The 24,983-nt window shown below is 40.1% G+C and overlaps 1 protein-coding gene across 1 annotated transcript in view; it reads right to left on the bottom strand.

Annotated features, from left to right (window-relative positions):
• COL4A1 (collagen type IV alpha 1 chain) overlaps positions 1–24,983 on the bottom strand; it is a 130,500-nt gene that overhangs the window by 47,621 nt on the left and 57,896 nt on the right. Inside the window, exons 3-12 of the mRNA XM_072849883.1 lie at positions 6,871–6,960; positions 6,736–6,780; positions 5,107–5,151; positions 4,935–4,997; positions 4,781–4,834; positions 4,610–4,636; positions 3,182–3,265; positions 3,008–3,070; positions 1,923–1,958; positions 1,322–1,363 (exon numbers count right to left, since the gene is read on the bottom strand). Coding sequence (XP_072705984.1) covers positions 1,322–1,363; positions 1,923–1,958; positions 3,008–3,070; positions 3,182–3,265; positions 4,610–4,636; positions 4,781–4,834; positions 4,935–4,997; positions 5,107–5,151; positions 6,736–6,780; positions 6,871–6,960 — 549 coding nt within the window. The remainder of the gene's footprint in view (positions 1–1,321; positions 1,364–1,922; positions 1,959–3,007; positions 3,071–3,181; positions 3,266–4,609; positions 4,637–4,780; positions 4,835–4,934; positions 4,998–5,106; positions 5,152–6,735; positions 6,781–6,870; positions 6,961–24,983) is intronic.

Here is a 24,983-nt window from a genome sequence, read left to right as displayed (position 1 = left end):
TACTGAATATCAGGAACATATCCAATTAATTATTGTAATAGTACAAAAGTTTTTTAGTGCCTCCTTTAGGAGGAAGGAGATTAGGAGGAAAGAGGTCAGGTGCAGAAAGTCGATCCCTAAAGGAAAATGTTAGTCAAAGCTTATAGTGTTCCACCAGCTTTATAACTGTCTGTAGAGGCCAACTTCAAGACGATAACTGTGGATCATACTTTTTTAGTATGTATGTGTCCATAGCAGGGTCAGAACCTCATCTCCTTATAGCACTACCTTTTACAGTAAAACATCCCCAAAAAGGCTTGATACATTTCTGTCAAGCGGTAATGCATAGCAATACTATTAATATTTTGCTAAAGACAAACTTGACGAGTCCAGGAAGTCTCCACATACTTCTGTGACCAACATTTTTCAAGAAATTCTATGATAACAAGTTAATTTCAACGTGTCACGTTGCAAAAAATGCTAGCCGTTAACAATAGTGTGGCTCAAAATACATAAACAAGGTGGTAGATAAAAAACCCCCACCTAAGTAACATAATTTACTATAATCCAAAAGGCCTCTGTCAATGACACTCATGAGAAGCTTCTGTAGAAGGGCTCAGACACACCATCAATTTACCGAATAACCCATGACTGCATGCATTTCTTGGCTCCTGAAAACGCAACATAAGGCACTTTAGCCTAGATCTCTCACTGGGAGAGGTAACAGATTAAACCTAACATGTTTTACCTCCCATTTGATGCTGGTTAAGAGAATAAATGGAATCCTGGAGCACACCTTTTGGCTTAGTCTCATTCAGAAGTAAACCAGTCTGTGTGCTCTGAAAACTGCTCCTGGTTGAGTTAAAACACAGTGAAAGGGGACAACGGAAAGATCTGCTTCAAAAGTATACACTACCAAACCAAACTAAGGCAGACAGGCCCTCAAGAGTCCTACCACAATTATTTCTGATCATTCTGGATAGCATATTAAATCTCATCCTTCAGAACTAAATCGATTTCAAATAAATCTCATGATGAGTCCTAATATACAGAGTAAATATTTCCAGATCTGCCTACTGCAAACTAAAGTAGTTGGTACTAGTCACAGCTGCAAAACAGGATAATGACCTAAATTAATGGCAGGTATAACATTATCATGAACAAAGTCTGTAACTGTTCATGACTTTTGTTCATTCGGGTACAAGTTACAGATTTACGCAGGTCTTCCAAAAATTACAATGACAATTTTCTCTATTGATTGATTCCAACAGTTTATTTATTTGAAACAAAGTATCAAGAATATTTCTGACAGTTGCTCTCTAGAAGTTTTCAAGAGACTTACCTTTTCACCTTTGGGACCCTGAAAGCCCAAGCCCATGTAGCCCTGAAAAGATAAATTACACATACTTAGTCAATTTTTATCAGCAGTGCATACATGCATGCATACAAACATATGAAGGTATTTTGTACATGGCAAAAGTTAAGAAAGGATGTAAAAGACAGGTTATGTCTTTTAAATGCACATGTGAAACAAAGAAATAACTATGTCCTAACCCCTTGCTGTTTTTTTAAGTCCTGCATCACACCAATTCGTGAAAAAAAGATAGAATGAAATTTATCAGATGATAATTTTATTGTCAGTATGCTCTGTTTTCAACATTTTAGTGAAAATTTTGACATTTTTAGATGAGTTCAAATAATCATAGAATGTTTTAATTACTACTGATTTGATCAAGTGAGACAACATATCTAAACAAATTTGAAAAAAAACTAAAAAAATGTATTAAAAGTCTCTCTTTATGATGCCCATTAAGACATAAAAATAGATCCCAAAGTGTAAAAAACCTACTTCTTTAGGACCATTAGTTTCCAGATTTTTGGGGATCTGGTGTGCCAAATAAATAAACAAATAGACTTCATCTTTATAATAAAAAGCATCTTACCTTCTCGCCTGGGAGTCCTGGTGGCCCTGGTGGCCCCTACAAGACAGTACATTTTAGCATATATGTGTATATATGTGCATATTTTAGCATATATGTGTACATATTCCACTAGATGGAATAATGCCTTATTCTACAAAGATAGCAACAATGCAAATCTTTCCATTAAACCAAGATGTAAAGTCTTTTTCTGCTACTGTGCGTTACTCACAATTTAGAAAAAATAATAAAAGCAAACAGAATCTGTCTAAGATGTCTCATCAGACCTTGTTTTGCAGTTAAAAGTGTTGGACCTAATGAGCATCTAGACAAGAAACAATCAAAAAATAGTCTAAGGCACTGCACTGTAAAATAACTTTATTGCTGACTTTTTTTTTTGCAGCTTTGCATGCTAAATATTATTCCTCACCTTTCTTTCACTAAAATTGTTCTTTTTCACATCAGCAAGTGCAAATGCTGACTAAACTGTACCACCATTTTCCTTTACATCACTTTCAGTTTTCTTCAGAAGGGTAAGAAATCTCACACAGCTCACTATAATAGCCAGAAAAACTGGGTGCACTTTTACGAGATGGGAATAACTGATCCCTGCTAATGTTACCTGCATCCAGTACAGGAAGAGAAGATATTAGGTATCTGTTAGATGTGTCAAAATGTCAAATAGCTGAAATGCCTTCAGCAATTACCATAATAACAGACAGGTGATATCCTGCTTTCCACAGTACTACTTACTGTGGCTGCCCATAAGAACAACCTCAGCAAACATTTTGATTTAGATATGGCTGCTAGGTTTGTGGTTTACTTTCTATAAATTAAGTGGGGGAAAAGGGGATATTACAACCCCTCCCACACAAAAATACCCTCCAAGCCTGCAAGACGAGAAGATGACTGTAGGAGCAGCTGCTATTGAAAGCCTATGTTACCTAATCATTCCTGCCACGGTAGAGTCCAGGAGGCTAAACATGAAGCCTGGAACCACAGGTTATCTTTCCCAAATACCAACAAACACCGGCTATACACACCTTGTAGAACTTTCCTATAATAAAGCTCTCTAAGTAAAGTGCAAATCACCATGAGAGGAAACTTACTGGCTCTCCTGGAGGCCCTTGTGGCCCCATTGGACCCTGAAATCCTGGAGTTCCAGGTGGACCCTATGAAAATGAAAATGGCATAATTAAAAAGTGATATTTATTTGGTAATTTCATGATACCGATATAATTTTAATTGAAGCTTACTGTTATTCAAACATCATTTAGACTTACAGGTAGTCCAGGTTGGCCAGGAAAGCCTTTATCACCTTTTAGCACACTAGGAGGTAAAAGACCGATCACTTCACCTGGATCTCCCTATAATATGGAAAGAAAAAGAATAATACTTGAACATCCATTCAAATACATTCAAAAACACTAATATTGAGATGAGAGGAAAGATGGAGCTATGCAAAGTTCGGAATCATTTGGAAAGCTGACTTTAAAAAAGTCACCTTACTTCTTTTAATTCAGCTGAAACATAGCAAGAGATATTAAAAGTTAAGACCTTAATTGCCAAATGTCCTTTAAAGCTACCTGAAGAGATTCCAGTGCCAAATCTTCCTCCACAGACTAATTTCCTATACTGTAATGGGTAATCAGAAAGATTTTCCCACCAAATCTATCACTACTACAGTGTCACCACATGACTGGAGCATCTGTCCTGGCTGCTGAGAGAAGTGGTAACCTCACAATCTCTTTTCCAGGCTGAGATCTTCGGTCTTATACCAAATTTTGACATAAGAGCCATTTATGGCATCCTCTTTCTTCAAAAAAGGAATCCACTTTGTCTTACTTTAGAAAACTATTCTGATCGTTATCCACCTCTTTATGTCTCTTTTTTTGACAGCAAAAGATTGCATTTTTCCTGCGTTTTTGTACAAAGTTGCAATATCGTAAGTGATTTTATTTCAGGAGTTGTATACCTATGCATACATGCCTAGGGAAGAAACATTCCAGTACTTCAGTGTTTACAGACTAAGTCAGTTCTTCCCATGTGAGAGAAAGAGAAAACGGCATTTTAAAACTTCAAGCAGTCATGTCATTACAAATCTGAGATTACATTTAGACTTCTATTTAGCTTACAGTTCCAAATTATATCTGTTCATTTTAAAGAGCAAAAGCTCTCTGTTGACATTCAATATTTCATTCTCCAGCTCACAAAACACACTCAGATACCTAGTTAGTTAAATTTTTTTCTTTATGAAAACTGTTTAGTATGTGTTGGATGCTTCTCATATTGTGGGCTATATGACCTTCTTCCACAAACATTATCTATTTGAAACTATTTAGATAAATGAAATGTCAATATCAAAACAAACGTTTGAACCATAAAATCCATCTAAATCTTTATGCAGAATTGGGTGGCCACCATACCACTTATACATAATTAATTATATGTATCTATTTTTTTCTGTTGTAATCCATGTAATACTTACACTTTTAAGACCTGCATGGAACAACACATATGTTCAACTGCTATTAACTGGAGGTCGCCCCACTGTCTTTATTTAGTGGGACTGCAGAACAGAGTACAAAGTGAAACATGTCAGTACAATTTTTCAGTCCTGAAGTAAGGACTGCTAGTCTTAGAGGGTGTAGAGTTCACCCTAATTCTTATTGTTAGAAGCAGGATATGAACACACTTAGAGTAAAATGTACCTTCATTCCAGGAGGTCCTGGGGGTCCCTGTGGAAAAAGACATATTTGATGTTACCTTTCCTCAGTATTGTATTTTTACATCTTACACTCTATATAATTTCATATAGTTATATTTGCATTCCAAGAATCAGAGTTGAAACAAGTGAATTAAGCACGAAAAAATCTACTTACTATGCTCCCCGTCAGTCCTGGTAAACCTGGGGGACCTACTGGACCTCTTTCACCCTGAGGGGAACAGAGAAGTTGGTTTTGTTTAGAGAACATATGCTTCAGGGATGTTTTATTTCAACACAGAGATGCTGTTATAAAGATATGTAAATGTCACCTTTGTGCCATTACATCCTGGAATGCCAGGTGGACCAGGAGGGCCATCTTGTCCAGGAATGCCCTACATGAAAACAAAGTAAAGAAATTAGCAATATTAGCAATAATCCAGGTCAGTTGTCACAATTAAAACTTCGATGTTCTTTGTAAAAATACGTGTACATCATACGTACAGGAAGGCCTGGGTTTCCTGGAAAGCCTGATACTCCTGGGGGGCCCTGCAATTGACAAAAACATAAACTGAAATGACAAACCCACAAAACAGCAACGACAAGCTGCAGCCCGAGTTGCATCTCCAGCGGTGACAGTCAAAAAACAAGTAACAGTTTCCTTCAAACTTCCTTGACAAAACAGCTCTAATCTTCAAAACCTCTCAAACATGGCACCTTGGTAATTGATAACTGAAAGCAATTTTTTATATTTCTTTAACTTTTTAAGCAGCAGTATGGATTTCCTTCAACAGGAACTGGACCAGAGCCTTATGCACAGGAAAAAAGGAATGCAGAGGTGCTGTCTTCTCACAACCATCATTCCCAAAATCAAATTTACTGTAGGCACCTCTTCATAGCAGAAGAGGATGTTAAGGCACTGTAAATATGCTTCTCTATCTTTCATACTCCACGTCAGCATATCAATTCATCCTTATTATCAAAAAACCTACCAGGTTGAGACACTTCTTTCTCCTTGAACAGCCTTCCACTGTAATGAATCAGGAGTTTGACTTGGCACATCATTTTCATCCTACCAGCTTATTTATTCATGCAGTATTTCCTAATACATGTATTGTGAAGCAGAAAAGATGTATGGGAATCCTGTGCTCAGATAGTGTATTTGCATCTTCCAAAACTTTATAATTGCTAAAATACAGTCTACTTGCACTATAGCACACAAACACATTTACCAGGAGAGACCAATTCACATTAACACTCAGGATACCCCAGGGTATCATGAACATCATAGACTGAAACAAGGATTTCTTAATCTAGCAGAATACCCACGCTGTAATAGCTCAGAAACTGCAATTGATTCAGTAAATTCTATGTGCTGCAGCAACTGCAGGCAAATGGAGAACAAAACTGAGACGGCATTTTGAAAATCTGTGGATAAGAGGGTATAGCTGAAAATGTATACAACATTACTGGTCAAGTCATTCAAATCCTCTTTCATCGTTACATTATGAAATGTGAAAATGCTCAGAATGAGCTTGGCACTTCACAAAACCCCAAAAGACATGGCCCTGGCTAATATAATGTGCTGAAATAAGTGTTATGTAAGTGCCACGTTAAACAGAAATGACAACAGGAAGGTTACAGGCATATTCAGAGCCTCTTCTAGCAAAGTCAAGAGATATTTGTCCCTGGCTTTAATTCAGCTCTGCACCCTGTGCACATTTTTAACATGTATGTGCTCATGGGTGTGTCCGCTTCTCTGCTGGAGTGCTTGAAGAAGGTTAGATGGCAAACATAAAGGAGAATTTTGCATGAGGTAATAAGGTTGGCTCATATTCAAGATGGAAAAAAACCTCTTGGAATGTCAGAAAGATACCAAAGGCATATTAAAACCAGTGCTGTTGATGCAGTGGTAAATACCAGGTGAAAATGCAAATGGACAAAGACACTGACTGCCCAATGCAGAAAGAAGGCAAAAGCAAGAATTTTGAAATTATTGTGCAGCACAAGGGGATGCCATTGATTAACTCAAAGAAGAGACCAAACCCATCTTGCACTTGAAGGCAGCATGGAGAGTTAAAGACCTATAAACCCATGGACATCAGAATTGCAAAAAAGTAAGTTAGAACTCACTCTTGTTCCTTTTGTTCCTGGCAGTCCTGGTTCTCCAGTATCACCCTGCAAAGGAAAAGAGATAGCTTTGTCTTTCCTAGGGACAACAAGTTAGGGAAATCTGAGTGCTTTAAATATTAAAGCTCAAGTTCTTACCTTAAGCCCTGGTGGCCCAGGAGGACCTTCAGGTCCTTGCATTCCAGGAAACCCAATCACACCCTGTAGTCCAGGCAAGCCTCTTTCTCCCTGTGGAAGAAGAAAACTCATTAGCAACTGAACAGCTGAAGCTGCTTCTTCAAGCAACCCACGTATCCCCTGTTTCTGTGCTCAAGAAACCTGTTAGGTGGTCAGAAGCTACATGTGACAGCAAACCTTTCATGTTAGTATTTGAAAGAAGGTTTATTGTAAACAAATAAATATTTCTGATTCAATAATAGGATGGCAGAGTCTCAGTGTGGCATAATAGAAAAGCACTCTTTGAATGTCAATGAAACCTTTTTTCTGTCTCCCTAGAGAGCACTGTTCATAGCATGTTTATACCCCTAGGATCACAAAGGCCACTCTCCCTCTAATAAGACTTACCTGCATTCCTATAGACATACCATTAAACCCTGGAAGAAAATCTAACACCCCAAATCAGCAATTCCTGAAAACTGCAAATATCACTGTTCAGTGACTACTGTATGAATAGCCAATACCACTCCTCTTCTTGTATATCATTCACAACAGCAGATTTTGGAGACCAGGCTTGTCACTTAGTCTTGAGTTTCAGGATGGTTCAGAGCCTGAGTGCTTCGAGATACAGGATCTTCCCAAGAAGCTGAACATACAGAGTATATGTGTCCTCCTTTAGGTTCTTCTTTAATGCTGTATGGGACATCTGTGTTTTCTGTCTGTCCCTCTCCCTGCAACCCCAAATGTATTTAAATCAGATAAATCTAGAGGCAGAAAAACCATCCACACTCTAGATCAATATTGCAGCTATTACACGTTCACTGTACTCGGACTCCCAGTGAAACTAAGAGGAACACTAAATAAATGCTGCAAAATCTACACATGGGGAGACAGATGGAAAAAAATTATGCATGTCAAACTCTGAAAACAGCAAATCAAAAAAATCAAAAGCCAAACGTTCCACATAAGTAACTAGAGTTGTCCTTTCAAGGTGTGGTGTGAAACCAGGAGAAACACTTCATACTGTCCAAAAAAAGTGGGAATACTGGATGACTAAACCATTAGTGAGCAACTGCAAAAAGGAAAAGGTATACAAGTTTGGACAACAGCTAAAAAACAAGGCACCTGTTTTAGAAACTCAAAACAGACCAATTTTCAAAGGACACCAACAAGGAAATAAAATCAACGATGTTCAAAACACACAGGAAACTACACAAAGATTTAAGTATTTTCAGCAAAACAGTGAGAGATGAGATTGCTATTTGTAATTAACAAACAATTTACTATTTGGATTTTAGGATGGTGAATAGCAAGAAACTTTTCTCCTGTTTTCTCAGGACGAAGATTTCTGGCAATATGCTGGTAACTTGCAGGGGTCAGCTGAGGACTGAGGACACAAGAGAAGAAGAACATCTGAGTCCTGGAGAGCTCACTCTTCAAGTAAGTATAACAGGCATATTGAAAAGAAAAGGTTATGACATGCAGGCATTGGAAAGCATGGATGACCCTCAGACATGGTGCTAGTTACAGTTTTGGAAGATGAAATTAATTGCAAGATTTGTGGAGTTACTGGGTTGATGTTGGTTTTTAGCTCCTTGGCCAGGATTTTGTTAAGAAGACGAAGGGACAAAGAAGAGAGGTGATTGACGGGTAAGAAGAGCAAGGCCAAGGAGAAAACTAACTGAGATGATAAGAGCATGGGACAGTGAAATCAAAATAGCACTCATTTATTAAAAATTCCTGCCAGGAAAAATTCTCCTGCTGCCTCTCCTTTCCTTCCTCCCACAAAAATAAATTTTTCAATAAAAAGGTTCTTTCTGAGGCAAACAATCAGTTTTTCCTTGAAGTGCCAAAATGGCATGATCTCCTCTATTTACTCCCCGGTATTCTTTGTCATGGTTTGAGAATAAAGTTTGCTAGTAACCCAAATCCCAGGCAGTGTGTTAGACCACAAAACACAGCAAAACAAAGCAAACAGCAGAACAGCTGAAGAAATATATTTCTAGGTCAGCTGTAAGAGGTACAAAGTCCAAGTTACAAAGTAATTAAAATTGTTTTGAAAAATATTTTAAGGAAGAATGTATCAGGATCCAGGCCTCTGAATAAATGTTGAAGTAATTATCCTAAAATCTGAAGGCTATCTGAAATGTTGAACAGATTACTGAGTTTCTTAAACCCATCCTTTGGCTGGCTAATTGGCACTGCAGTAACAAGTGTATCTGTACAAAACCAGATGCCGTGTCACTTCAGACCAGGATTTTACACTGAACCCTGGGCACTTGCTCTCATGACCTGCTGGGAGATGGACTAAGGAGGAAGAACACACTCAAGTACATAAAACAGTGTTTTCCATTGCTGAAGAAAAGCATAACTTGTGCAAATGAGAAGAAAACAAGATTATTTTGACACCTACGGAGAAATGAGTCGTGCAACACGACTAATACTTCATGTGCTCGGGAGTTCTGTTCATCTGAGGATTTCAACTCACTTCGAACCACTGCACCCTGCAACGCAGGGTAATAGTCTTTTCTCCATTCTTAAGGAAAGATAAAACTGAGATTTACAGATCAGATTTTCACTTAGTCTAAGGCTCCCTTAAAACTGTTCTGGCACTGTAGAAGGGCCTTAGTGTGCCTGTAAATCACTCACAAAGGTAATGACCCCTTCAGCTTGCCAAGGAGGTTAACTCAAGGCTTGAAATAAATAAAAACTTGGGCTTCCAAGGCAACTATAGTCAATTATCTCAAGGCTGTCTTCAACCTCCCAGGCTGCCCTGTCTGAGGGGTAAAACATAGCTGCAGGAGCAGAGCCGAGACCATACTGAGTCACTTCAAGCTAAGATACATCCAGGTTTCCACAGAAACATTTTATTTTACTGACTTGAACTGTTAGACCCACAAGAAAAATAACTGGCTATTTGTCCAGGACTTTTGGACATCCAGTCAAGCTACTGGATGTCCCAAGGACTGGAGACCATAACTCCTGAGCGTGTGAAGGGCTGTACCGTCCCAAATACTGCAGACTCATGGTTTCTCATACTGGAACTGAGCTGATCTTTTTGCCTGTGATTTGCCAGAGGGAAGTAAGGAAACATAAACATGACTGCGGGTGTGAGAGCTGCCAGATCCCCCTCTGCATGCAACCTGCCACCTTGGCCACTTATTCTAACAGGGGAGCATGGACTTACACACTGCTTACACCTCTCCCTCTACTCTGTCTTCCCATTTGATTTTACTGCAAAGTAAGTTTGGGGTAAGTAGTCCAAAGTAAGTATTGGGTAAGCAGACCAAACTTGTGCAGTCTCAGGCTACACGGTTAATGGGACCTTACTCCTCCATGTCATCCACGGAAACTCAGAGAAGTTAGGACAACCTATTCCACCAAGACCCAGTAACAGACCTAGGGATGTCTCCTGGGTTCCAGTCCCTTTCTTTAGTCCAGATATCAGACTGCCTGTTTGTATAATAGTCTTAGAAAACTAGTGCGACAAAACTTGTAAGGGAAGAAGCAGCGCTAATGAACAAAGGTCTAACTTCAATACTCCTGCCCCAGTTAGTACCCACTTCCACCATGAGATTTTTTTTTGGCATCAGCAAAACTACACTAAATTACAGTAAAATTCTATCAGTCTCAAAGTATCTACACTGAACAAGAGAGTACAGAAACTCTACCACCTAGAAGCTGTAAAGTCATGTGAAGTCTTGTGCAGGGTCCTGCACTTGGGCCACAACAACCCCATGCAACACTACAGGCTTGGGGAAGAGTGGCTGGAAAGCTGCCCAGCAGAGAAGGACCTGGGGGTGTTGGTTGACAGCCAGCTGAATATGAGCCAGCAGTGTGCCCAGGTGGCCAAGAAAGCCAATGGCATCCTGGCTTGTATCAAAAATAGTGTGGCCAGCAGGACTAGGGAAGTGATCGTGCCCCTGTACTCGGCACTGGTGAGGCCACACCTCAAATACTGTGTTCAGTTTTGGGCCCCTCACTACAAGAGAGACATTGAGGTGCTGGAGCGTGTCCAGAGAAGGGCAACAAAGCTGGTGAAGGGTCTGGAGCACAAGTCTGATGAGGAGTGGCTGAGGGAACTGGGGCTGTTTAGGCTGGAGAAAAGGAGGCTGAGGGGAGACCTTATTGCTCTCTACAACTACCTGAAAGGAGGTTGTAGTGAGGTGGGGGTCGGTCTCTTCTCCCAAGTAACAAGTGACAGGACGAGAGGAAATGGCCTCAAGTTGCGCCAGGGGAGGTTTAGATTGGATATTAGGAAATTTTACTTCACTGAAAGGGTTATCCAGCATTGGAACAGGCTGCCCAGGGAAGTGGTTGAGTCGCCATCCCTGGAGGTATTTAAAAGACATTTGGATGAGGTGCTTAGGGACATGGTGTAGTGGTGGACTTGGCAGTGTTAGGTTTACGGTTGGACTTGATGATCTTAAAGGTCTTTTCCAACCTATACGATTCTGTGATTCTGTAACGCAGACCTCCACATGTCTGAATGTCACTGGGTAGATTAGCCCGCAGAGATCACTGGGGTAGCAACCTTTGTACTGCTGCTTTCCTACCCAAAGTGGCTTATTTGGAACTTCCAGCTCAGATGAAGCTATCGCTTATTACGTTGCACAGTACAGACATAAGCATGTCCTGAAGATGCCTTGCATTGCAAGGAAATACTTGAGCAGCATCCTTTCCCAGCTTGCCTGCCCAGTTCTTTTCTTCACTCAATGTTCCAGCCAAACAGCCCAACAGCTAGTGTTTGCACTACATTTATGCTGCAACTCATTAAGCATCCACACTACATAAATTGGCAAGCACCAGATCACTGCTGCTACCCCACTTATTTTTTGCTCAGCACTGAGATTTCTAGCTGCGATGCATGAAGAGCATGAGACTCCGACTGCAAGGGCTATGTATTGTTCAAGTTCCAATATTCACAGCTGCAAAATGTTGGCAAGTAATATTGAAAGAGCTTCTGCTTCTTACAAATCAATTCATGAGGCTCAAAAATTAAAACAGATGTAACCAAGTCATCTGTACCTCTGCTGATTCAATGCAAACTGTCAGAAAGCACAAAGGAGAATTCATTACTCAGCTCACAAAACTGAATATTCTGCCACTCAGCTGCTGAAAATGCGGAGGTGCTACGTAAAAAGACAGCAAGTGCTCAGTCGCTGTTGCACTCATTTAATAAGCAAGATGCCTGTGTTAGTCCAGCTTTTGTGAAATGCATGCAAATGCCTTTGCATTAGATAGTTCAAAGTAAAAGCAACTGAATGGACTTCTAAACAGAGGCGAACGTGTTAAGAGCATAACTACATAGGCTGATATTTTTGCCGGCACCTACTCTTCCAAATTAGCCATGAAATGCTGTTTGACACATGGAACAACTGCAGATTGCTATGCAAGAGAGTCACATGAAGTAAGTAGTTTCAGAAGATTCAGTTGTAATAAATTAAGTGCTGAGGGGGAGGAAATAATCACCATCCCATTATAAAGTATTTCCCCTATTATTTTGTCTAGGGACTGCTGGACTGGGAGATTTTAGACTCGAGAGACTGGTAACATGGATATAAATCAACTGTTTCCAGAAGTGTGGGCTCACAGGGTGTCTGGGCCCGTACGAATATAATGTTCTCAGGCTCTCCAGAGACTCAGGCACGTGGTGAATAACAATGTGCAGATCTTCCCGAAGCCCTTTGAAAGATGCTTCGTTTGCCTCTGCCAGCCATCGCCCTGCAGCTGGGACGGCAGGGCAGACACGTGCCTGCCCTTCAGTCGAAAAGGCATAAAACTCAGTCTTAGGGAGAGATGTCAAAAGGCAGCTAAGCTGATCTACCCAGCAAAGGTAGCTCTTCTCCACCTCCTCCTTTCAAAGTGATGGTGCCACCACACCCTTCTTGACACCAGCTGGTATGATTCCCTCAGCCTCCACCGCACCAGTTCAGCTCACTAAATTTACTTACTTTTCTTCAGCGAGTGAGCTTGCTCTGGCCTCAGTGAGCTGAGGAGCTCATCAGGTGGCCAGGCGGCTGCCAAAACCGACACGAGGAGGACATAGCAATGCAGGACGCAGGGCGGAAAGGCAGCGAGAGCAGCTTCTCACACCAACGCAGTGGGGTTTGCTGGAGTTCATCCACCAGAGCTCCTCAGCTGTGCCTTCACTGCAAGAGGAGCTGAGCTGGAAGCCAACAAACGCTTGACCTTGCCGGAGAGCCATCTTCAGACCAGTGTTGCTGCTGACTCCAACATTGTTATAAGCTCAGACTTTCTCTCTCACAAACACACATGCTCCACACTTCTCAAAAGCTAATGTTCTTTGAACTGAAATGCCACCAAGGCCATGTGTGGCAAAGAAATGTAACTGCTTCAAGATGAAAATGGAGGATGTGGTTTCCAAAAAGAGAGAAATAGGGCCTGACAATTCAGCCTTCTTTTCCATTTTTCTCTTATCCTCAGTCTGATTTTAGAAACAGTCTCAAACATTGCTTTTGAAAGAAATTCGTTTGAGACCTAGGTGCAAGTGTTAACAAGAAACGCCCACCATCCAAAACATTCATCACACCTTGATGCTCCAATGTGACCTCGTGAAATCTACAGCGATGCCCAACAGCCTTGCAATGCACTACATGGTTTCTACCCAGACAATCCCAAGCCACATGAGGTGAATGCGGGCTCTGTATTTGTTCCTTCAGCTGATGTAACTGCGAGCGCTCAAGTGAATTGGCTTCGAGGTGTTAGCCCAGTAATTACACAGCACAGCGGGAAACACCATTGTGCGATCTGAGTAGCACTCTCAAGTCACTGTGTTTCTCTACACACTCTTTTAAGCATGTGTTACAGAATTGTAATTGGCTCAGGGCTACATTAGTGAAGACACAGAGGTGGAGAATATCCAATTCTTTATTAAAAGAGTGTTTTTAACCACCAGAGGGAGCACCGGCCCTGAATATCTTTCAGGATTAAAATAAGCATGTACAATAAATATCATCTGTTTGTCCTCAGCTGCACTTACCATTTTCAGTATTTTATTGAAAGTGTGAAGTGGATATCAGTCAAACAGAATTATTGCTATATGTTCACAGGGCAAGCGTCCTCAAATGCACTAAGGATGCTTAACATTACAAAATTCCCACTGCACATCCTTCAGCACTAGACTCTATCTGTGCCATAGCTATACAGTTCTGGAGCCACACGAGTAACAAGTAATTAATTATACAAACATAACTGTGAAGACATGCAAAGAATCTGTGTAGGAGCTCTGTAAAGATCTTGGCTCACACAGAAGTTTTGGGGCTGAGCCCCTGACAGTATGCAGAATGGGAGAGGGAGGTTGGGAGGGGAGGGAGGGGGGAGAGTCAGCAAAGTCTGGGTTCTTGCACTGCCAGGAAGCATCTGAGAAAGCTCACTCACATGGAAACATGAGTCCAGCATTTTTGGCATGACTAACAGAAGGAGCAGCCATGGCAGCTTTACATCACCTGCACAGCTCCACACTCAGGCTGGCTGTGGGCTGCATGAGTCCCCTGCACAACTTGACGCATTACTAGGGCTGCTCTCCATTATACACAGACACGTACGTCGACAAAGAGCTACCCCAACAGCTGCTGGGGAACAGCACTCTCTAGTCATGCCCTCTCTGCCACGGTGCTAGTTCTCCCATCTCCTTCTCCCTTTGCTCCCTCCCCGGTGACTTTCACCTGCGGGACTCCTCCGGTCCCACTGTTAAACCAGCTCTCAGGCTGCACTTCAAGGGGGGAACACTGAGAAGCACCCACTTATGGTGCAAAAGCCAGTGCCATACAGGTTCACATACATAGGGGCAGAAGCTGCACTCTGACCACCAAATGATGGCATCTCACTCAGCTCTGGTTTTTCACCCCCTGAAAGGATTACTCTTCCGACTATGGAAGTATCCTTTCCTAAGCCTCATGAATTTACAATACTGGGGAACCTGTGCATCTTGATAGAAAAGGAACCCAACCCTCCAATAGTGAGTCTATCAGTATAAATGTTTAATTAGAGAGCTGTTCAGGTTTACGGTTCAGGGACTGAGCCTGTGCCTCTGCCTCCTAAATATGAAAGAATGCTTAGACTGCAAGCATATTTCAGTGTCGCCTCATGGCTGCACAGAGCATTCCTCAGGAAGCTGCTAAGTGCTTCCCAGGAGTATAAAAATAGAAATAACAATCTTTGATTATCCTTTTCTCTACATATCAGTATGTATGTGCTTAGTTGGTCTGCAAGTAAGTGGGTGGATATACAGTGTGTCTGAATTTGATTTAGAAGCTGAATAAGAAGTAAAATAAGCTGACTAAGGTAAAATTAACATTCAAAAGTCAGTCATGGCTACAGACTCAGTCTCCATTTAATTAGTGTCAAGCAACTGGTTGCCTATCAGCATTGTACAACTTCAGTTAAACCAGCTATAAGTAATTTACCAAGCTTTCTTCATGTAATTCCTCTTCTTGCTCACCCCATAGTTATTCCTCATTTTCCAACTGCAGTAGTCAGTTTTTTCAATGGAGGTGCCCAAATTTCATTTTTTAGGACTTCTTGAGCCACTTACACTCTTAACTTAAGCTCTCAATATTTCCTTACATTTGTATGTCTTTGGCTGATGTACTTTTTGTGTGATATTTGACTCCAATGTAGATAAATGTTACAGATCCAGAAGCAGCTAGGATGCTGAGGAGGAACATATTTGTACTTACAGCAAAATATTATTTTGCTTGTTTTCCCTCCATTAAAAAAAAAAAAAAAAGAGAAGAAAAAAGAAGAAAATGTCACTGAAGTTTAGTGAGATAGATGCACCTTTCATTCATTCACAAAAGATAGCATGCATGACCCCTATTTTGAACATTTTATAAGCCAGGAGTAGTCTACCTCAAAGCATGATTGAGGGCATGGTATAGGAAGGACAGGAATACAAAGACAAGACTAACAGATAGCAGAAGCCAATAGACAGCAAGTGAACTTTATTTTCCAGCTGTGGAAGTCTGTCTGCACAAAGCTTGGCAGTTTAACACCAAGGTATGTGGTTCATTGTCTTTATGTTTAAACTTTTCTTGATTTTTGAAAAAAAAAAAAAAACCAACCCACACAGCTCATGATGTTTCAGGAGGAAGGCACACAAACCTTTTACCAAAGGTATGCATGGGTTTTTCCAAACTTTTTTTTCTTTAAATCAGGCATGGGTCAAGGAGCCTCTTCCCATCAGTCAGAGCCACCCTGGGGAATAGAAGAACCTCAAAGAACCATGAGGGAAGAGGACATTTGAAGGACCAATGCATTTGCAGTGTAAAAAGAAGGAAATTCTATCACCTGGAGACAGGTTGAATCAAAAGGGTACTACATTTCCCACCCCTTCTAATCATCTGTTGAACTCATTAGGTCTGAGTAACTCTTCCTTTGTTTTATTGCACATTGTGTTAAACCACTTCCAGTGTTGAAGGTCCAAGAATATAAGGGGTAAAAATGCTCCACGCCCTTCCTTCTTCATTAATTAAAATTATTTAGCATTTGTTTGCATTTGGCATCGTTTAAAGGCTCACATTTAAAGATTAAACAGTAGGAAAAAAAAGGTCTTGAACTTTTCAGGTTTTTTTAATTTATTTTTGTTCAGATCCTAGACCTGGCATGAAATGTGACATTACATGCAAGTTTTATTCTCTTGCCAAAGGTTTGTCGTGGACATATTTACAGAAAATAATCTCTTCCATAAATAGTAAAAACATGGGCAGCTGGTCCTAGACAGTACAGACTGCAATAAAGTTCTCATAATGAAGTGGCTCATATCTTAGAGAGTACACGACAGACAGTACTATTCTAGACAGTGCTCTTGTAGCTGCTTTTGGGGGTTCGGTTTGAAATGGGATTTCTAAAGTTTTAAACATTTTGAAAGTTGCACAGGAGTAAAATATCTTTCCACAAGAGCTAGAGGAAATATTCTAGCTTCTGACTTTTTACCCGGAAAATACCAGAAGGCAGATAACATTGTGCCTCAAAAGTGTAAATCAGTGTTTCTTCGCTTTAATCTCTCGAGTCTCTTGACTCAACTAGAAGCACTAGAGAAGAGACACTACAATACAATGTTTTCCTAGTACCTTCGGGGTCGTTCAGCCTAAACCTAAAAGTTGTCGAAGATGCGGTAATCATCAAGAAAACTGAAAACCAAACATTTTCCTTATTTTGACATCGTGGGGGATATCAGCATCATCATTACTTGTCAGTGAATGCCAACCAGAAGTTGGTATACAGCTTAGTAGGTGTCTTTAAGGTTTTCTTTTTGACAAAAAAAAAAAGAAGGCGGCGGCAAGGATGCGTAAGGGGGCCTGTCGGAACCCGCGACGCCCGATGCCTGACTGCCACCCAGAGGAGCCCGCGGGGAAGTGACACAGCCCCGGCAGGCGGGACCCGCACGGGCAGCCCGGCCCCGCCCGCGCCGGCACGGCCGCCCTCCCCGCCTTCCTGGAAGCTGCTTGCGCCCCGTAGCAGGTGGGGTGCGGAGGCACTTTTGCTCTCCAAAGCCTGTAGCGGGCCTACATCTGGAGTTTCACTTTCCCAAGCGCTATCCTTTTCCTTTTTTTCTGAGGTAAACCTCGTCCCTCAGCTCCCATGCCTTGGCATCGGTATAAATTAATTACATTTAATACCTAGAACTTCCTAAAGAGATCCCCTTTGGAGGAGTTTTACGAGGCTGCGTGTGTCCTTGCTTGATTTCCAGCTTCCACCTCCACATTTTCAGACAGAAATGAAGTTTGAGTTGAAGATTTGTAATCGCATCCTTAACTCGCAAATCTCGTTAAAGGTGCCGCATGCAGCCGGCAGCAACACGGGCCTCTCTGGTCACTGCTCCACTATAGGAACCTTTGGTATCCTTCCCTTTTTTTCACCTAACTCCTGACGTTGGAACCAGAGGGCACTTTAGACTCTGTGCTAGAGTCCCTCTCCTCCGTTAGTACTACTTAAACCCAACCGTTTTGCAGTTCTGCAGCGTCTTTTCAGTCTTTGCTTAGCAGTCGAGCAAACTGTTCTAACAAAACTCAGGGTCACCAAAGCCCCCCAAAGCTTTTAGTATTCTGCTAACTAGCCATGAAATACTTTTGTTGCATCTGTTTACAGTCAGTGACAGTGTCGAACGAGAAAAGAGTGAGAAGACATCCGATTTGATGCCAGCGTCTGTGTTCGCTCACTCACTCAGCTCAGTTATTTACTTTAACCGTGCACACTGATCTTTGACACAAGCCTTGGTGAGAATTATTTTTGTTGGCATATCAAAACATTTAAAAATGTTCCAGCTGAACTCAGTGGAAGCTGTCACATGCTTTCTTTAAGAGCTACAAAATTTATGGGTAGGTTTTGCCATTCTAGTTACTGTTAAATATTCTAAGGGATAGAAACATGATTTTCCAGACGGGAGTCTAAGTTGCTTTTCCCTTGGCTTTAAGCTTAATTTTGCTTTTCTTCTGTTGTTGAGGATGATATAGGAGAAGATTTTACCTGTTACTGAAAGCTAATAATTATTTTTATCATTTAGGTTAACTTTCTTTGCTATGTTGTCTATAATTCAATTTACTTACTGTTCTGTAAAACTTCCTCAGGTGTTACACTTACCTGAAAGGAAATATAAACCCTTTTTAACATCTCTTAAAAATGCTTTCTCAGCTGTTCTTGTTCCTTCTGTGATATCAAGCTTCTTTCTTGGCTAAACTAGAGAGGTTTTCCAGATGGTTAGGAACTTGCTTGCATGATAAAGTACTCCACTATCACTTTTTTAGAAGCTACTTCAGGTTTCCTCTTTGCAAATCCCACTTTCATGCTGCTTCTTCCTGTTCTGTCTCCTTCCAGGCATATACGGTTACAAGTTTTGCTATTTCTTCTCCTGGAAGTGTTTTTGAGAATTCTGTATGAAATTTGGCTTTCTACCCTTTCTTGATGAAAGCCAAACTTTAAGAGAATTCAGATCTGCTTTTCTGAAAGCCAACATCATATGGCCAGATGATTTCAATGACTAATGTAAGTTATGACCTCTCACTGAAAACATAGGTCTAAAATCTGAAACAGAAGGTAGCTGAGCAAAGAGAATCAAACAACTACCTACCACTAGTATGAGATTAAAAAAACCAAAACCAAAAACAAACCCCCAAACTACTTTTTGCTCTTGGCTAGAAAGACTAGAAAGTAACTTAAGGAGATTACCACATTACTGTGGTTCCCTAGTAATAATTATATATGCCCAGGTTGCTTCTTGTGAATACTGCTACAGAGAAAATGTAGGCAGACTGATTATTAAGTGCATCAAGTATTAAATTCTTGTGTGGGAACTGACATATCGCAGAACCGTCAATTATAACGGCTGGCTTGGTCTGAGATCCCCAGCAAAAACAATATAAATTGAATGGCAGAATGATTTAAAGAAGACTGAGGGGTAAACTATAAAATGTAGCTACTGCTGTTCCCCAGACATATGGTGTTCCAGACCAGTAATCTACACCCACAAAACCCTGTCTGCATCATAGAGTATTAGCATTATGGGCACTAAGATGAACATACAGAAAGCAGGAGCAGACTGCAGGTGCCGTCATACATATGACCAGATACTAAAAAAATGCACACCGGGACGTAAGTTTTATAATCGCTATGTAGTCAGTAGATACTGGAAGCGTGACTGTGTTTGCATGGACAAAATCTTAAATTTGGGAAGATTCCAAACTACGCATGGGTATTGCACAGGCACTGGGCAGCTCCGCTTCCCAAGCATGCAGATTTCAGAGAAGTGGAGATTTTATAGGTCTTTTCTCATCTTACTTTGATATCACACTTGGGAAACTTTAGTGACTTCATTGGAGACCTACATGCTTCAGATCAAAATAAGGCCCTGTAATCCTTCGAGAAACCATAATGAAGACATACACTAACAGCAGCTGTACAAATGTAAAATCAAACTCTGTGAGGCTAGAGAGCATGTTTTATTCCATGAAGAAATGCCTGAGATTATTATACCAACACCTTTACAAGCAAAGATATGCATCTGGCAACAGCTGCTTAAAAGGTCATATTATGCCAACTGAAATACTACTGTGTGAAAACCTTTAGAAGTCAGCTCTGAAAACTAAATATGAGCATACCTCATCACATAGGATTACTGGGATATCTGCTTCTATAGCAGTCTTTCCACAGAGATGAATTCATCAGTGTAATCCACTAGTTTGTGTTAATCAAAGATACGTACCATACCGAGTGCAAAAATACATCTTAATATAGAAAACTTTGCCAGAGGCATTCGGTTTCATTTGGGCAAATGGGACAAATGGTTCCAATCACTATTTTAAATGAAGAAAATCTGATGGCTCCAGGTGCCACTTAGCAGTTTGGTCTGCCAGTTGGGAAACTGTAAAAAACTTCCAATACTTAGCATATCCCACTCAATATTACTAAAAGTCTTTTGACATCTCGATCTTTTCAAGAACAGTAGCTTTGTTGGTGTGCTCTCTTTATGAAACATAGGTGTTCTTTTTCCCTGATTTGAATTAAAAGGATTATTTTACTCTGAGTGACATAAAGAAAGGGTAAATCAATAAAAATACACTACTGTCACTGCAGAATTGACACAAACGTTGTGACAATGGCCTGATTTTCGAAACTATTTATAAACCACAAGTCTCCTTGAAAAACATCAGGATCGGCTGCTGATCAGTATCTTTGGTTATTTTATTACGGTCTTCTGATTTCCCCCTTTCAGGAATGATTAGATTATTTCATGTTATCTATTAGCCCTTTCCAGACTGCAAACACAATCTTGCCTCCCACATTGCCCATCACCCCTCTTGTCAACTTTATGTCCCTCTCTGGGATGTATAATTTAGCTGTGCTTAGGTGTCCCCAGTTCACAGTCTTTCCAACTCAGGCATGAACAGCTGCTGTACATGAGGAAAGTTTCTACAGCAGCCACTTAAATAGAAACACTGAGCAAAACAATGGAAGAACTGATTAAAACCAAATAGTAAACATTGACATGAAATAGTGCCAATGGAAAGTGTAAAAACGAACATTCTTGATTAAAAAAGTCTTGATGTTGCTAATACAGGTTGAATATGAAAAGCATAGATCTAGTGATTACTGATTTGCTCTACTAGAGGAACTGATTTGTTGCCCTCTGCTATATTGTAAAGGAAACTCTGAAGTACTTAATAGCAATCTTCCCACTGACTGCCGGAGCTTCTCTCCAACAAGGGGTTTTATATTGTTTTAACTCATCGATATCACAAATATTTTTGCTCTATCTTTTGATACCTAAAATGACAGGAAAAGCCTTGAAGGCCCTCCTAATCTGGTAAACCTTAAAAAAACCAAACAAAAAACCAAAAACCGAACAAATATACAGGGACACAGTCAACTGGAACAGTCAACTCTTCATTTCCCAGAGAAAATGGAGAAGCACAATCACCTGCAGACAGCAAAACCATGTGTGACTTTTAAGACTGTATGAATGTGCAGGAGAGAAAAGACTGGTCACTGCTCTTGTTGACAGGGGACCACAGAGATGTCCCAGTGACTTTGAGCCTAAGCCAGTAACAGAGGTACCTGGCTTCCAGACCCAAAATGGCTCAAGCAAAGCCAGTTTGTGTACTTCTGCAGCATGGTCGATCCACACGGGGATGATGCACCCATCAAGGGAAACGGAGAAGTAATTTTTATGTAGGTATAATAATACGGATACAGTCTCAGATTTAGGCAAACAAAAATACGCCAATATAAAACTATTTGCTGAAGTTTTCTTACATCTCAAATAAAAACACCCTCAAAAGCAGCAGTTATGTAAGAGTTAATTCTATTCTTATTTTCTATTTTCTTTCAGAATTTCCTAGCAGAGATTTTTTTTTTTAAAGTGCAATACTTCATGTACAATGACAAAATCACCTTTGATATTCTTGTGACTTGATAATCTTTTAACGGATAATGCTGAGGCAGGGCAATCATCATAAGGTATTTATACTAAAGAATGAGAATTTATACTTTAATGCATTCTAACTCATACATGTTAGAAGATTCATCATTCTGTATTAGTTACAGCAAAGTTCCAGTGTTACCTCCATTTATACATGTTTCTGATACAGAATAAAATGAGTGTAAATGGTCATGAATGAGAGAATGAACATTCTTGGAAAAAGTCAGTGCATGGAGAATTTTACTCGGCTCTATACAGTCTTTGTTCTAAATGGTAATTAAATGCTTAACATGCTTTTTCTACACACATTAATGGCTAGAACTTCTTATATCCACTGCTGCTTGAAATTGTTCTCAAAATCTAGGTAGGCATGAAAGAGAAAACATAGCTTCTGTCTGCTTCTAAGTAACCCAATAAAATGTAGGCATGCATTCAAAACTCTAATCAGTTTAACCAGATCTCACACTTTAGCGAGGTTAGAAAGAACAGTCAGTTATTATGCAGAAAACCAAATAAAAAGTGTAAGAGGAAACAAATGAAGATGTTTTAGGCTAATCTATCTAATGGAAAACAGTAAGGTATTATTTATTATTGTATTATTTTAGCAATATTATGTTTTTCTAAAATTTCTGCACCTTTTGTTTGGCAAATACTTGATACCTGACGTTATATAGCTTAAAATAACAGCCTGATGTTCAGTGTAATAATAAAGGCTTTATAGGATAAGAGCCATCTGTTGCAATCACACTCACTTTCTGAAATTTTCTGAAAGGAATGAAAACCCTTAGACTTTGTCAATTATATGCCCTTGATAAAGTATGAGTCATCTTAAAGGAGTTTGGCATAGAGATGCAATTTTCATGGAAACAGCCTAATGAGAGAACATATTGAATGTATTCTAAATATGGCCATCCAAATGGTCATATTGATGAAAAGATTCTCAAATAAGAGAGAAAAACATGGCAATATAATTTACTCTTCCACATCTGAAACACTGTTGTGTAATATTTCTTGGGCATTTCACAGCTTTTAAGTCAAATACTATTTTCAGCACTTTTTCTGGTGAGATCATTAACACGATTATTTGGCCAAATGTATTTTAATTAAACCCCACCCCCAAATCACAGGGTCTGGAACTTCTTCCCACACTACGGTAGGAAATATATCTCCAGATGTTAATAATTAAGGCATTAAAGGGTAAACCCAGCACCCACTTCCGCAGCTGCCGAGGCTCCCACGGCAGTAAACTGGTGTGGTTACGTTGCTGAAGAGTGTGGGTGGATTGGAAAAGGCCCTTCAGCGTTTGCGCACTTCTGTACAACATGGAAGCCAGATCAAAAGGGTTTCCAGTGTAGGCAACATGTTGGCTGTGGATGGTGTGGGACAGAGTGGATATGTACTTCCCACACAAGTGGCTATGTGAGAAGTGGAGAGCGGATGTTCTCTGACGTGGTCTCCTGGGGTACCACAAGAGCTGGGCATGGTGGCCCTCTTCTGGCCTGGATCCTGGTTAGGATCAGTCTTTCTAATCAGTCCTGCTCTGATTAAGCAACATTCACTTAGATCTCTGAGGTAACAGGTACCACTACGGATGTGTGCATTAATGGGAACCGTGTTTAGCAGAGACATGTTTCAAATCCAAATGCATTGGCTGGGAAGACCTTTTCTAGAAATATTACACATGCAATCAGGAAGGATGCATCCCTTGCTTTCCCTCACCAACTTCTGTCTTCAGGCCTGGGACTGGGTAGCAGGCTGTCCTTATTCTAGACAGGCATTAAATGTAAAGAATTGGGATGAAAAGCTGCACTAGGCTAAAACAAGGGGGCGGGGGTGGATGTTTTTAAATACAACTCAGTTTTCTGAGTTCTAAGTACACATTGGAAAGCCTCAGAGTGTTAACGTAATGAGCAAGCATTGATAGATACTAATCTGAATCAAGTTACTTCTAAATGCATTCCAAAATACCTTCAAATGCCTTTCTTGAATATTGTTTTCTAGGTATTCATTCACCTGTCTCAATGTCTCTAATGTCAATAATTAAATTTCCTACACAATCTAAAAGTATGTAAATATTTCGCTGCACACATGTTTAAAGTCAGAGAAGTTTGTGATGGATCCCATTAGGAAGAGTGAGGAGTACACTGACTTGCTGGACAAGGTTGCATGAGATCTGGAATTTACTATGACTTCTGTTGCTATGGACTGATATTTTTCTCTTCCACATTTTTAAATAACCTACATTAATTTGAGGTAGTTTTGGCTTCTAGCATATCAGACAAGCGCCGATTTATTTCAAACAGAACTTTTTGAGACTCTGGACTATGCAAATGAAAAACGACAGAAAGAGCCCTAGCAAAGAGAGTCAGGATTGCAGCTGGAAATAAATGAAGCATAAGCTTTAATACAATTTATTTCCCCAAACTATCATTTTTTAAAATGATCTCGTTGTAAGATGCTGGCATATTCTATGAACTGAAAACTAATGGCTTTCAACAAGAGAGTTATAACATAATATCTCTCTTGTTCTACAATGATTCATTTGTACTTGTTACTGAAAAATAAGATCAAGATATCAAGGAAAAAATTCAGAGTTCTGAACTCTTTCCCAAATCTTTGCTTTATTTGTTTTTAATATATAGCTGGCTTTTATTAAGCAGATATTAATGGGTCATTAAAAAAAGGAGACTCCATCTAAAAGATGTTTTGAACCTCGACACTTTTCACCTGTCTCACAAATTAATCTATATTCTGTTACAAAGAAAATAATTGGAGACCCAAGCAAAGATCAAGTAATTTACATTCCTTGTTCTGGAAATCACCAAAGAAAAGCCACCAACAAACGTTCTTAAAACTCTCATCCGTAAGTATGTAGCTATCACATGTGAGCCAATGTAGAACACCAGCTGTATATTTATTTAAAAAAAACAAAACAAACCCCCCAAAAGAAAACAAACAAACCCCCCACCTCTTCTAAGCACTCTTTTGGGTGACCTAAACAACTTACCTTAAAAAATGTTCCCACTGCAATCACAGGATGATAAAACCTTTGGCTTGCACTCATTTATAACGGTAGATACACAGTACATGTGCATGTAGAACAGACCACACTGTAGATTAAAATCTCTACAGCAAAATTGGAAGAGATAAGGAGGGT

The sequence above is a fragment of the Ciconia boyciana genome, chromosome 1 (assembly GCF_034638445.1).
Source record: "Ciconia boyciana chromosome 1, ASM3463844v1, whole genome shotgun sequence".
NCBI lineage: Eukaryota > Metazoa > Chordata > Aves > Ciconiiformes > Ciconiidae > Ciconia > Ciconia boyciana.
This window is presented reverse-complemented; position numbering and strand designations above follow the sequence as displayed.